Genomic DNA, 12,883 nt, shown 5'->3' with positions numbered 1-12,883 from the left:
ATAATATGTGACCATACCCTTAACATCCTATATAAGGCAAAAAAGTCCAAATTTCGTAGCATGTGACATATGAAACTAGGGGGTTTTCATGATTCTGAATCCATTCCAAGCATTAGTTTTGCACAAAAAACACTCCTTGGGCTAAATTAGGCCATATCCACTTGACCAAATGTGCTGACCTCATCACGTTTGTGAGGCCGTTTTCCTCCCAAGGAGTGTTTTTTGTGCAAAACTAATGCTTGGAATGGATTCAGAATCATGAAAACCCCCTAGTTTCATATGTCACATGCTACTTAAAGAATGATGAAATTTGGACTTTTTTGCCTTATATAGGATGTTAAGGGTATGGTCACATATTATGCTAATAACTCAATTTCCCACGGGAGTTGAATTTCAAACTTTTAGTATATGTTATTAGACACCTTTAGAAACACATTGGTGAAGACATTTCTTGGTAACGATTTAGTTCCCAGATTGGTCAAATACCTGATAAAATGCCCTTACTAAGATGCGGTGTAACGACATGGATTTCGAAACAAATCTGTTCAACACAAATTGCTGCGTTCAAGTTCGGGGGGGGGAAAAAAGCAACTCTCCTGAATGCTGCCCTCCGGTTTGGCATGGAAAGGAGTGATATTTGCATTTCTTTCATCGTAGTAAATTATGCTGTATTCGTGTTCTGGTTATGGGCAGTTGTTTTACAGACGGGTAAAAGGACAGGGGCATGAAGCCCCCCTTTGATGTCTATGTGTGCACGTGCCTGATATCTCCGGACGTAGTCAGTTTATTCAGTTAAAATCATTCACATCCCATCCCTCCCCCATTTCCTCTGGTGTCCCCCAGGGCTCTGTTCTTGGCCCCATCCTATTCATCATCTACCTCCTACCCCTTGAACAGATTTTCCGTAAACATAACATCCATTTCCACTGCTACACGCACGACACCCAGCTCTACGTCTCCTCCAAACCCTCTTCCACCTTCCCACCCTCCTCCCTCCATACCTGCTTACAGGAAATCAAATCCTGGTTCACCTCAAACTTTCTCAAACTAAACAGTGATAAAACCGAGGTAGTCCTCATTGGTTCCAAATCCACACTCTCCAAGCAACCCAGTTTCACCCTCACCATAGACAACACCTCGGTTTCCCCCTCCCCTCAGGTTAAGAGTCTGGGTGTCGTCCTCGATTCCACACCCACATCAACAACACCATCCGGTCTGCCTACTTCCACCTCAGAAACATCAACCGCCTCCGCCCCTCACTCACTCCCCACAGTGCCGCAATCCTGGTTCATGCTCTCGTCACCTCCCGCCTGGACTACTGTAATTCCCTTCTTTTTGGTCTCCCCCACAAACTTCTCCATAAACTCCAACTGGTCCAGAACGCTGCAGCACGTATCATCACCAGAACCCCTGTCATCAGTCACATCACCCCTGTTTTACACCAACTCCACTGGCTTCCCATCAAATTCCGCATTGACTATAAGATCCTTCTCCATACTTTCAAGGCCATTCATAACCCCCATACCTGTCTGACCTTGTTCACGTCGACATTCCCACCCGGTCTCTTAGGTCTGCCTCCTCCATCAAACTGAAAGTCCACCCTTGCCCGTCTGTCCACCATGGGGTCAAGAGCTTTCAGCCGCTCTGCCCCTCACCTCTGGAACTCCCTCCCCCTGATATTAGAAACATGGACTCAATCACCTCATTTCAAACCCACCTCAAAACCCACCTGTTTAGGCAGGCCTATGATTGATCTGTGTTTTCTGCTGCAAGCTATACTTTATTGTCTGCTTTTGCTTTTAACTGTGTTTTGTGTCAACTGTTTTTAACTTGTTGTACGGTGACCTTGAGTGCCCTGAAAGGCGCCTTATAAATACAATGTATTATTATTATTATATTAATGTCTCGTCTTTTGCTCTATAATCATCTGTCATGTTCATCATGCACTGGAAAAAGATTGAATAAAGAGGTCTTGAAAATCAAATCTCTCTCTCTCTCTCTCTCTCTCTCTCTCTCCCTCTCTCTCTCCCTCTCTCCCTCTTTAAAGCACCGTGCCACGTTGGATCCCGCTGGTTCCTATGCAGTGGAGGACCTCCAGCCAGACACGGTGTATGTGTTCTCTCTGGCCGCGCGCTCCCACATGGGCTTGGGAGTGTTTAGCCAACCCGTGGAGGCCAGGAGCGCCCCGTCCAGTAAGTGCTTAATAGGTCCTTTAACCCATTTTGGGCGGGATAAACCCCTTTTGGTGTTTTAAAGCATTATGTTATACTTTAGCTATTAAAAAATAGCAGACCTACAAGTTCATAGAGATCTACAAGCTATGAGCTTGTAGATCTCTATGAACTTGTAGGTCTGCTATTTTTAAAAAAATCGTGAAAATAATGTGCCTCAAATCTTGAACGTTTTAACTCAAATCTTTGCTTCTGGTGGAGATCCCTGGAACAACATATTTCCAGATGTGTGTGTGTGTGTGTGTGGGGGGGGGGGGGGGGGGGGGGGGAGGCCAATTACATATAGTTTTTGGCGGTCCTTGACATGAAATATTGAGCACCACTGATACAGAAAACTGTCAGGATTTTGAAGATTTTTTTTAAAAATTTCGACGTCAGGCCTAAATGGGTTAATTTGCTTCTGAGACAAATTAACCCATTTAACCCACATGGTTCACATCGGCGAAACTTCAGTTTTCTTTGGGACTGCTACATTAAATAGCCTACATAAGGGATGTCAATGTAGGCGTCTGAGTGGTAGGGTTAAACTCATCATGAATAGACATTAGATATGCCATGCAGGCCACTTCAAATATCAACAGATCCACACTGTGGAAACCAAGCCATAATCACCATCTCTCCCACCTGCTCATTTGATTTGCCCTTTGCATTGTGTCCTTATGTGTCTCCATACATTATGCTTCATTATACAACAGGTAACCCAGACGTTTTTATTTCCAGGGAGAAACACACTCCTCTCTCTCTCTCTGTCACTCTAATTAATTGGTCTTATGTCGCGCAGCTGTGTCTAGAACAGGTAGCTCCCAACCAAGCGGTAGTAGATACATATGTTTTGTATTCATTTAATAGAGCACCGAAGTCCTGACGTCACTGCCCTCTACTACCAGTAGAGGGCAGTGAGCGCCAAGGTTCATGTATGTTTTTATAAGCATTGTACTCTCCATAGGGGGATTTTAGATCGCCTCATATAAGAACTGTGTTTGAAAAATAAACCGATCACCCGGGCCTTTTCACTCATATGGATATGAAGCATCGACTGAAGGTGGAAATGTACAAATATACCCAAAGAGTAACAACATAAGCGTTAGAAACGAGCCAAACAACCCAGAGACTACATTTCCGGGTAGGCTGCTTCTGCCCGCAGCCCGTCGCACAACAGAAACTGAACGTTAATTACGTTTATTTTTATTTTATTGATATATAATGTATCGTCGTTAGTACGAGTCGAGTCACCACCAGCTGAGCTTACGTCAACGAGGAATCTCAGGAACGCAATATGTTGACAGCTGGGCGTGACGTATATGCTCAGTGACATTGCATTCATGTAGTTTCAAGGCTTTTGCGGTCACATTAATTCCATTTTCTCTAGAAACTGGCTGTATCAAATATGAATGGACACCATTAACGACGCACAGCCACTCCCCTGACAGAAACGCAGAGGTGGTCGGTTTATTTTTCAAACACAGTTCTTATATGAAGCGACCTAAAATCGCCGTTTGGGGATCTCAATGCAAATAAACAAGTACATGAACCTGGAGATTGACGACCTCTACTGAAAGTGACGTCAGACTTCGGAGCTCTATTTCAATTGAATACCTTACAATGAGATTGAGCTAACAGTTACGTTTGTGTTCAATTTGGGAAATGTTGTCTAGAGTAAATAGCGACTCTGTCTCTGTCAGACCCCATCATGTAATTCAGAGATAACAATTGCAGAAAGAGAGCCAAAAATACCCCACTATATGAAAACATATGTAGGCCTATATGTTGTATTGTGATGGTAACTGTTGTATAATCCAAATATTACACTCGAGGGTGGCTTTACCGTGATTATTGGCACTTCAGCGATGTTTGCAGAACTCTGCTCTGCCTCATTCCTGAACACCTGACAGTGGCCTTGTGGTTAGAGTGTCCGTCCTGAAACTGGGAGGTCGGGGTTCGATCCCCGGCTGGGTCATACCAAAGACTGTAAAAATGGGACCCAATGCCTCCCTGCTTGGCACTCAGCATCAAAGGGTTGGATTGGGGGGTCAAATCTACTAGTCAAATGATTCCCGAGCACGGCACGGCTACGGCTCACCGCTCCTTGGCTGTGGCTCACTGCTCCAAGAGATGGGTCAAATGCGGAGAACAAATTTCACTGCGGTAACGTGTGTGACAAATCATATGACTTTGACGTTGACCTCACTGTCCTGCCAATAAACACACAGTAACGCACAAACTCTTGTGTAATATTGCTCATGTGTGACATGCCGCCATTTTGTTTGTTTATTTTGATAAATTATGCCAGTGGTTCTCAACCTTTTCCTGCATAAGGGCCCACTGGAAAATCTCGAAAGCATTCACGGCCCACCCATCAGACCATCATTATCAATCAATCAAACCAACATAGTGTCCTTTAAGTTCCTGTTTATTATCAAAAATAATAATGTTAGTACCATTCAAATCTTTGTGCTTTGTTAGTTATTTGCCAAATTGCAATACCCTTGTAGGCCACTGGTGGGCCACGGCCCGCATGTTGAGAACCACTACATTCCACTAGCACAGTGGTTCCCAAAGTGGGGTACGGGGACCCCCAGGGGTCCTTGAGGGAGTTCCAGGGGGTCCCCAGCTAAATGATAGTTTGGAACCAAATGGACCCTTATGGGTCTGTATCTCTGAGAGTGTACAAATGGACCCTAACAGGTCCAGAGTTAAATTATCATTGATTTTACAATATACATTGGGGGTCCCAGAGATAGAAATGCCATTAAATGGGAGTCCGTAGACTAATAAGCACGTCAAACTGGGGGCCCTTGAAATTAAACGGGTTGAGAATCTCTGCTAGAGCCATTAAACTCTTCTCATATGAAGGTCCCTTTTCAAATGAGGGTCCGCGGGTTAATTAGTATCAATTTGGGGGTCCTTGACATGAAAAGGTCTGGGAACCACTGCATTAGCACACAGTGACATGCCACCATTTTTGTTTGTTTTGCCTTCTGGACTGGGGATTAGCAGAGTGACACAAGCATACACTTATTAAAAAAAATAAAATAATGTGAGGAACACTATTATGTATCAATAATTTGCTTTGCTTGTCTAAAACATTCAACCTTCGAATTCGATAAAATATAAAAACTGATACCACAAAGTTGCGTTCAGTTAAGGACTTTTATCTCCGTCAGGCCGGGTGGAATTGGGGCTGGACATAATTGATGATGTCATTGTGGAACTCCATGTTTGGGCAAGACTGATGCGATAAAGATGCGGTCATTGAGGAACCCCCACCGGGAGGACGTAATTATCTTCTCCACTGGTTCACCTGCCAGTGAGGATACCCCACCGGGAGGACGCACTGTTGTACTCTACTGGCTCACCTGCCAGTGAGGAACCCAGGGAAAGATCAGGCAAAGTGAAGGGTGAAGATGTCACAAACAAGAAGCATTTGTGTTTTAGTGGCCTTTTTTTGGTTTGTATTTTAGTTGCTGTTGGTAGTTGCGGCTGCAAGTTCATGTCATGTGGGATTTCCGACTCCTCCGGACCGTACTGAATAACTGCATTGCATAAAGTCTTCAGACTAGGACTTAGGTCTAGGATGTACAGGTCATTAGGATTAGGTGTGTATTTCCCTGCAAAGGGGAAGACACGATCTCCCACGGGCCTTTCCCCTTGGGCTTAACCTTCTTCCAGGAGAAGAAGGAAGATGGTAGTAGCAAATGCACGATGACCCCCAGCATCTGTCTGTTAGAAGCTGTACAGTACAGTACAGTACAGTACAGTACAGTACAGTACAGTACAGTACAGTACAGTACAGTACAGTACAGTACAGTACAGTACAGTACAGTACAGCCAGCAGTAGGGTTCTGTGTCAAACACTCTTATATTGTAGTGGTCCCCCCCAAGCCCCTAAATACAAACTTTTCTCGATGATGGTGGCAAGGTGATGTGCCTCTGGTTTTAATTAAAGCCCAGACTATTGTGGTGGTGTCCAACTTGTAGATGGCATTAGTCTATCTAGTCAGTTGGGTGTATCCTCCATGGATTTGCATGACCTTCCCCAAAACACAGGTTGAGTGCTCGTAAAGTACCTTGTCCCTGACAACTTGGGCTTGAGTCATCTGTGGGTGTAGAGATCAAATCCATAAAGAACATTGCAGTAAGGAAACCTTCCCCAGATGTAGATCATTATCTCCAATCAACACAGCTGTGTGGCCCTCACGTGTAGATGGGACCTCGGGGGGACGTTCCCCTCTTCCAGTTGTCACTGCAGGCAACTTCCTCCAGCGTAAAGGCACTGTGATGAAGACGTTCACATTCATCTGAGCCTTGTTGCTGTCACAGAATGTTGGCAGACAATATATTTTCAGGTTGGCATATAAAAATTGTATCCAATCAGGAGAGAGAACCCATTTATCTGCTTCAATTGTATAGTGTTCCAGTTCCTATTTTTGAGCGGCGGTAGCCACTCCTATGCCGTGTGAACACAAACTTTGTCCTAACACAAACGCTAAATTCCATTGATAATGCATGGCCAGTTTTGAGTGTTTGTGTAAACACAAACGTTAAAGGACATTGATGACGTATGATGATAAGAGTGCCCCTCACTTCACACGGGTGTGATTTTTTTTGCTAGTCCGTCCTGAAAATGTATTTCATGTTTATTAAAGAGCTGAACTGAACCAAACACTGTATAGCAATGATTACTATCTCAATATAAACCTATTTAACAAGTTTTTTTTTTTTAAACACGCACACACACACCCCTCTTTAAACGAACATTCCTATGCCCAGTCCAGAACGTTCCTGTTCCTCATTCTCCCATCATGCACCCTGCTTGACCTCCCTGACCCCCCCCCCCCCCCTCCTCAGCCCCCTCGGCGCAGCGCCCCCCAGAGGTGCGCCTGCAGAGCGTCAGCTCCACCAGCGTCAAGGTGAGTTGGGTGCCGCTGCTGCCCCCTGGTGGCGGCGGTGGTGGTGGCGGTGACGTCGCGCACTACTCCCTGACCTACCAGGCCGTCGGGGGTGGCGGCGGCGAGGAGGGTGCCGCGGTGGCCGCAGAGCGGCGGCAGCAGGTGCAGGGCATCGGGGCTGACGTGAGCAGCCACACCCTGGAGGGCCTGGAGAAGTGGACCGAGTATAAGGTGTGGCTGAGAGCCCACACTGCCCTGGGGGAGCCCTGGGGCCCCGAGAGCCGCGCCGCCCGCGTCACCACCATGGAGGATGGTACGTTAACACACCCTCCGCGCCATTGCCGTAGATCAATGGCTTTTATAGCGCTTTCGATCGATCAAGCCATAATGCTACTTGCGTTAGCATCGGGTAGCTATCCATTGCATCTGTTTCTTTCAATCGCCTGTATCTCCTATTCCTTGTACCAGATGGTATTTTTGTTCAAAACAACGTTTCTTTGATGGCACAGAGCCGACGGTGTGGAGCTCTCCAGTGCCCCGGTATCTAGACCCATCTTGTAAACAAGCCCTGTCCAGGACCTGTTCCACTTACTAGGTTATGTTCACTTCCGGTAGTTTGGAAATGTGGCTTTTCAAAATAAGAACTGGGAAAAATGCTGGCGTGAATTAGATCATAATTTATCAATAAATGCTAGCGCTGTAAGTGTTAATTGGGGTCGGTCGCAATGCGACTAAAACCCACTGAAACCCCATATCAGGGGGGTATCAACGGGGTGCATACGTTGGTTAGACATACTAACAGTTCGAAAGGCATTAGTTTGACAACACCGTGGCTCCCGACATGAAAGGCCGGTTACAATTAACCGGGGCTGCGGGTTAAAACTCACCCGTGGCTCCAGACATGTGCGGCAGGTTACAACTAACCCGTGCTGCGGGTTAAAACGAAACATTATAGAGTGCTACATCTACATGAAATGCTAAATATTTTTTTAAAGGAATACAAAACGTGAATGAAAATTGTATTTTCTACTTTGGCTATTCCAAAATAGCTAATCTAGAAGTGCACGGCGCGTTTATTTAATTTTTTTAACGTATTACTTTTACTATAAAGTAAAATGGTTGAATACAAGACTTGCACTTGAATGTAACTTAAAAAAGTGATTAAAAACATGTCTTGTTTTATATTCCTGAACCGATTATATGACAATGGTCTCAATCGTTCATGAATAGTGTTTGTTCATGAGCTGGTCCAGCCGGCTCCATTCTCTGCCATGTATTTCATGGAACTTCCGGGTGCGAGGTTTGCCACCCATGATGAGCCTCATGGCGCATCCCCGGTGTGACTCATGTACGTCCCTTCCTTTTCGTTATCTTCCTTGCCCGGAAGTAGGAAGAATTATTCTGTGTGCATAGAGTCTATTTACAAAATAATAATAAAATCACACCCCCACCCCCCCCCCCCCTCTCTCTCTCATTAGCAGGCAACAGTGCAGCACTATCTCTCTCTCTCTGTTTCTGGCACAACAGCGCCACTTTTGGTACTCATTGGTACTGGTGCTCATTAACGTCACACACACACACACAAACATAGTCACACACATAGTTGAACGTCACGGACATTGCTGTTCCTTGGACACAAACTGTTAGAATACAGAGATAAGAGAATAGAGTTTGGGTCCAGGGATGTCTCCCCTCCGCAGCGATCACATGTGACTCCACTGTGTCCGGTCTTCCCGCTCTGTCTAACAACGTTAAGGCTTTTCCAGCCTAGCTGCATTAATCGGATTCCCTGGAGGCCTTGATTGTGTTTGGATTATGAGTCTGGGGCATGGCCATCGGTGTTGCCAGATATTGCGGGAGAAATAAGCGAAAGAACAAGCCCCAAAAGAAGCGACTCGAGGCCACGTGACGTGACGTGAGCACTTTAACCTACAGTATAGGACACTGTTTCCCAAACAGTGGGTCGTGGACACATTTTATGGGTCCTACATTTAGTTTTTTATTAAAATAAATAAAAAAGTCCCCAAAAAAGCAAATAATAATAATAATAAGGAATTGAAATGAGTATTTTCATGAAAGTGATTTCATAAAATAATTAAAGAAAAATCTAAGTAATACCAGAAATTAGAAAACAGATGTTTAAGAAGTAGTGCAGATCTACAAGCTCATAACGTGGCGCGAAGCCAAGCTCAAAACAGCTAACGATTGGTAAATTAAATACTATAAATTCTGGATTAAATGAAATTAAAGAAACACGGTATTTCTTGTTTTGGCATTAAACCCGATAAATTGCGGGTTTGGCATAGATTGGGTTAACCAAAATAAAAAATAAAAAACATGTTTGAGAACCACTGTTTTAACCAACTTTAAAGGAAGCTGGAAGCTTCACAACTGCACACAATAAACAATTTTTCAAGCAACTTTAGAGGTAAAAAACAAGCCAAGAGTCACTTATAAGAAGCAGGCATGTCACACATGGCAACACCGATGGCCAACCATGGGACCAGCATGGACAGGAGATGATGCAGCCTTTGTGCTTCTTGATTTATTGACTTGTTTTAAGAGAGATATAACTACCCCTCCCCCTCCACTCTGGTGCAGTTTCCCAAACTGTGGGTCGAGACCCATCATTTGCGGTTTTTATTGGCCGCAAGAAATTCCACAAGCTCAGCCTGATGACCTAAAAGTCTAACTTGCCTAAGCCTGCAGTGCAGACACCCTGTTACATGTATTTTTTTCCAGAATGGACACATTTTTTATATTTTTTTCAATACAGAATGAGATCATATCGACATCGGTAATGTCGGTTATAACAGCAATTAATTATCGGATATCAATATCGGCCAAAATGTCTCATCGGCACATCCCAAATTGGAGTAGAAGTAAAAGTATTGGAAACTGGAATATATTCAGTACAAATACCTAAAAAATGTACTTAAGTACAGCAGCTTACTGCAGACAGAGGCCCTTGTCTTGCTGCTAGCAGCGAGGCTAGTAGCAGCCTATTGATGTTGGTATGTTTATCTGTTATCAGGCTGTTATCAGGCTGTTATCAGGCTGTTATCGGGCCAGTATTGACGTTCCTTATCCACATATTAAGGCCATTGATACAGGAAGGGTTTCAGATATACAAAGCTTCAATGATTTCAATCAGTGCAAAATGCTGATACAAACAATTTAAAAAATAAACATCCTTGCATATGTGCACTGCTTTATGGGATCTATTTTCAAGTCTTTATTTAATCCTTTAAGTTTCGTGTTCCTTAAGTTCTGAGTATTTAAGCCTAGAGAACACTAAACCCGGGTGATTTTTCTCCCAGACAAAATGTTTTTGTGATTTTCACAATGTTGCTGATGTCGGAGGTGGGTGGGTCTTTTGTAATAAATACATTCATAGTGCTCAGTAACATCATAGAAGGTATAGGTTTGTTTCCCTGCATGCCCACATGCATTTTCCTACAAGCATTTTGTGATAGAGTGGTAGAGAAACATCCTCCCACAATGGCCTTTTTGTTTTCACTGGACCATGCAGGGACTTTTTTTATTTCATGTTTAAATATTAAACAGTACCTCAAGTTGCCATGAGCTGTTGTACTTTAACATATTTTGATGAGAAGCATTTTTATGGAATATATTTTTTTCTTTTCTCTACGCCACTTTAATGTCTCTGATCCTGTGGACACAAAGCAGACAGTGTCCTCTGTGTGACAACCTTTTTCGCGTCCTTGTGTGTGTGCGTGTGCGTGTGCATGTGCGTGCGTGCGTGCGCGTGCGTGCGTGCGTGCGTGCGTGCGTGCGTGCGTGCGTGCGTGCGTGCGTGCGTGCGTGCAACCTTCAAAGACCACTAACAACATTTGAAGCACTCCCAAAAGGCCTCCAACCATGAGACCATGCATGTTTCAGTGGTAGAATGCAGCTCATTGCTTTGACTGAAGTACTGTAACATACTATGGTACACTACAATATGTTAACACAATATAACGTATACAATCTGTATGGTAGAGTATGTTAATACTGTACAATAAAACAAGATGCAATGTGTATGGTGAGTGTATGTTAATACAAATATAACAATATACAATGTGTATGGTAGAGTATGTTAATATACAATATAACAATATACAATGTGTATGGTAGAGTATGTTAATATACAATATAACAATATACAATGTGTATGGTGAGTTTATGTTAATACAAATATAACAATATACAATGCGCGCGCGTGTGCGCAACCTTCAAAGACTGGCAGCAACCTCTGAACCAAAACCCGAACGCCTCCAACTCTGACACAAGGGCAACATCACGGGCATGCTTTGATGCATGGTGTTGACTAGATGACTGGTTTCCAAAATGTTTCATGTCAAGGACCCCCAAATTGACACTAATTAGCCCGCAGACCCCCATTTGAAAAGATATGCCAGGGACCCCCATAAGAGAAGATTTTGACGGCTCTAGCAGTGATTCTCAACCCGTTTAATTTCAAGGACATGCATAATAGTCTACAGACTCCCATTTAATGGCATTTCTATTTCTGGGATCCCAATTTATATTGTACAATTAATGTTAATTTAACTCTGAGAATGTACAAATAGTACACTCTCAGAGTTAACCCCATAAGGGTCCATTTTGGTTCCTAACTAATTTAGCTGGGAGTCAGGAACCAGCTGGATTTAGCTGGAACTCCCTAAAAGGACCACTGGGGGTCCCCAGACCCCACTTTGGTGACCACTGGACTAGATGACTGGTTCCCAAACACTGGGTCGGGACCCATTTGTGGGTCACGGACACAATTCTGTGACTGTTTTGTTGTTGTGTTTTTGAGGGTTTGTGTACACACAAACATTGCGTTAACGCAAACATTGAATGCCATTGACAATGAATGGCCAGCATGGGGTGTTTGTGTATACAAACATTGAAGACGAAGGCGAGGATGCAAATTGCTATTGGCTGGAATGTGTTGATGTATGATGACGCATGATGATAAGATCACCCCAGTGCCGTCTCCAGGCACAAATCAGCAGGGGGGCATACTTTTTTCCAAAGGGGGCACCTCATTTTTCAACCCCCCCCCCCCCCCCCCCCCCCCCCCCCATGTATAACAAAATTAGTCACCTATCAACAAAGTGATGGTTGAAAAAGGCTAGTAGGCTACAATTATGCAGCAGCACCAACAACAAACAAATAAATACATATACAATAATACAATATGTTGAGCATTATAATGTCTTCTGCATGCATATATTACCTTGTATTTCTATTAACTATTCAATTAATTTGAACATGTATATATTTACAATAATCATGGAGAACTTATAGACTTAACATTTGTAAAACATTAAAATATTGGTAGTGTAGGGTACTACTGGCCAATCTGGACTGGAGGGGCACACCATCCAATCTGGGGGGGCAATGCCCCCCAATGCCCCCCTGTAGAGACGCCACTGGATCACCCCTCACTTCACACGGCTCGTGTGATTTTTGAGGGGTGCTAGCCCCTCCTATATTCAGCTATAGTGTAGCACTTAAGACAACTACTTAAGTGCTATTACGCCCAGAGGCCACGAGATGGGGTCGTTGCAAGTGCCAGACGTTCTTTAAAAAAGTCTCCCAAAAGCTACCGGATGCGCCGAATATCGCATTTTTTGCAGATTATGATCCAAAATGCATATAAAGGCGGCTTGTGCGTGTGCACAGGCGTGCACGCAGGATTCTTGGCCGTTTTTACGTAATTGCGGCCTAGCGCTAGCTAAAAATGCTACAACA

The 12,883-nt window shown here is 44.0% G+C and overlaps 1 protein-coding gene across 1 annotated transcript in view; it reads left to right on the top strand.

Moving 5' to 3' along the window:
* Nucleotides 1-12,883, top strand: part of LOC306925925 (receptor-type tyrosine-protein phosphatase F-like) — a gene marked incomplete at its 5' end in the record, with an annotated part of 147,415 nt that overhangs the window by 59,213 nt on the left and 75,319 nt on the right. Inside the window, one exon of the mRNA XM_079505074.1 lies at nucleotides 2,048-2,192. Coding sequence (XP_079361200.1) covers nucleotides 2,048-2,192 — 145 coding nt within the window. The remainder of the gene's footprint in view (nucleotides 1-2,047; nucleotides 2,193-12,883) is intronic.

This window comes from Electrona antarctica (assembly GCF_951216825.1).
Source record: "Electrona antarctica genome assembly, chromosome: 7".
Taxonomy (NCBI): domain Eukaryota; kingdom Metazoa; phylum Chordata; class Actinopteri; order Myctophiformes; family Myctophidae; genus Electrona; species Electrona antarctica.
This window is presented reverse-complemented; position numbering and strand designations above follow the sequence as displayed.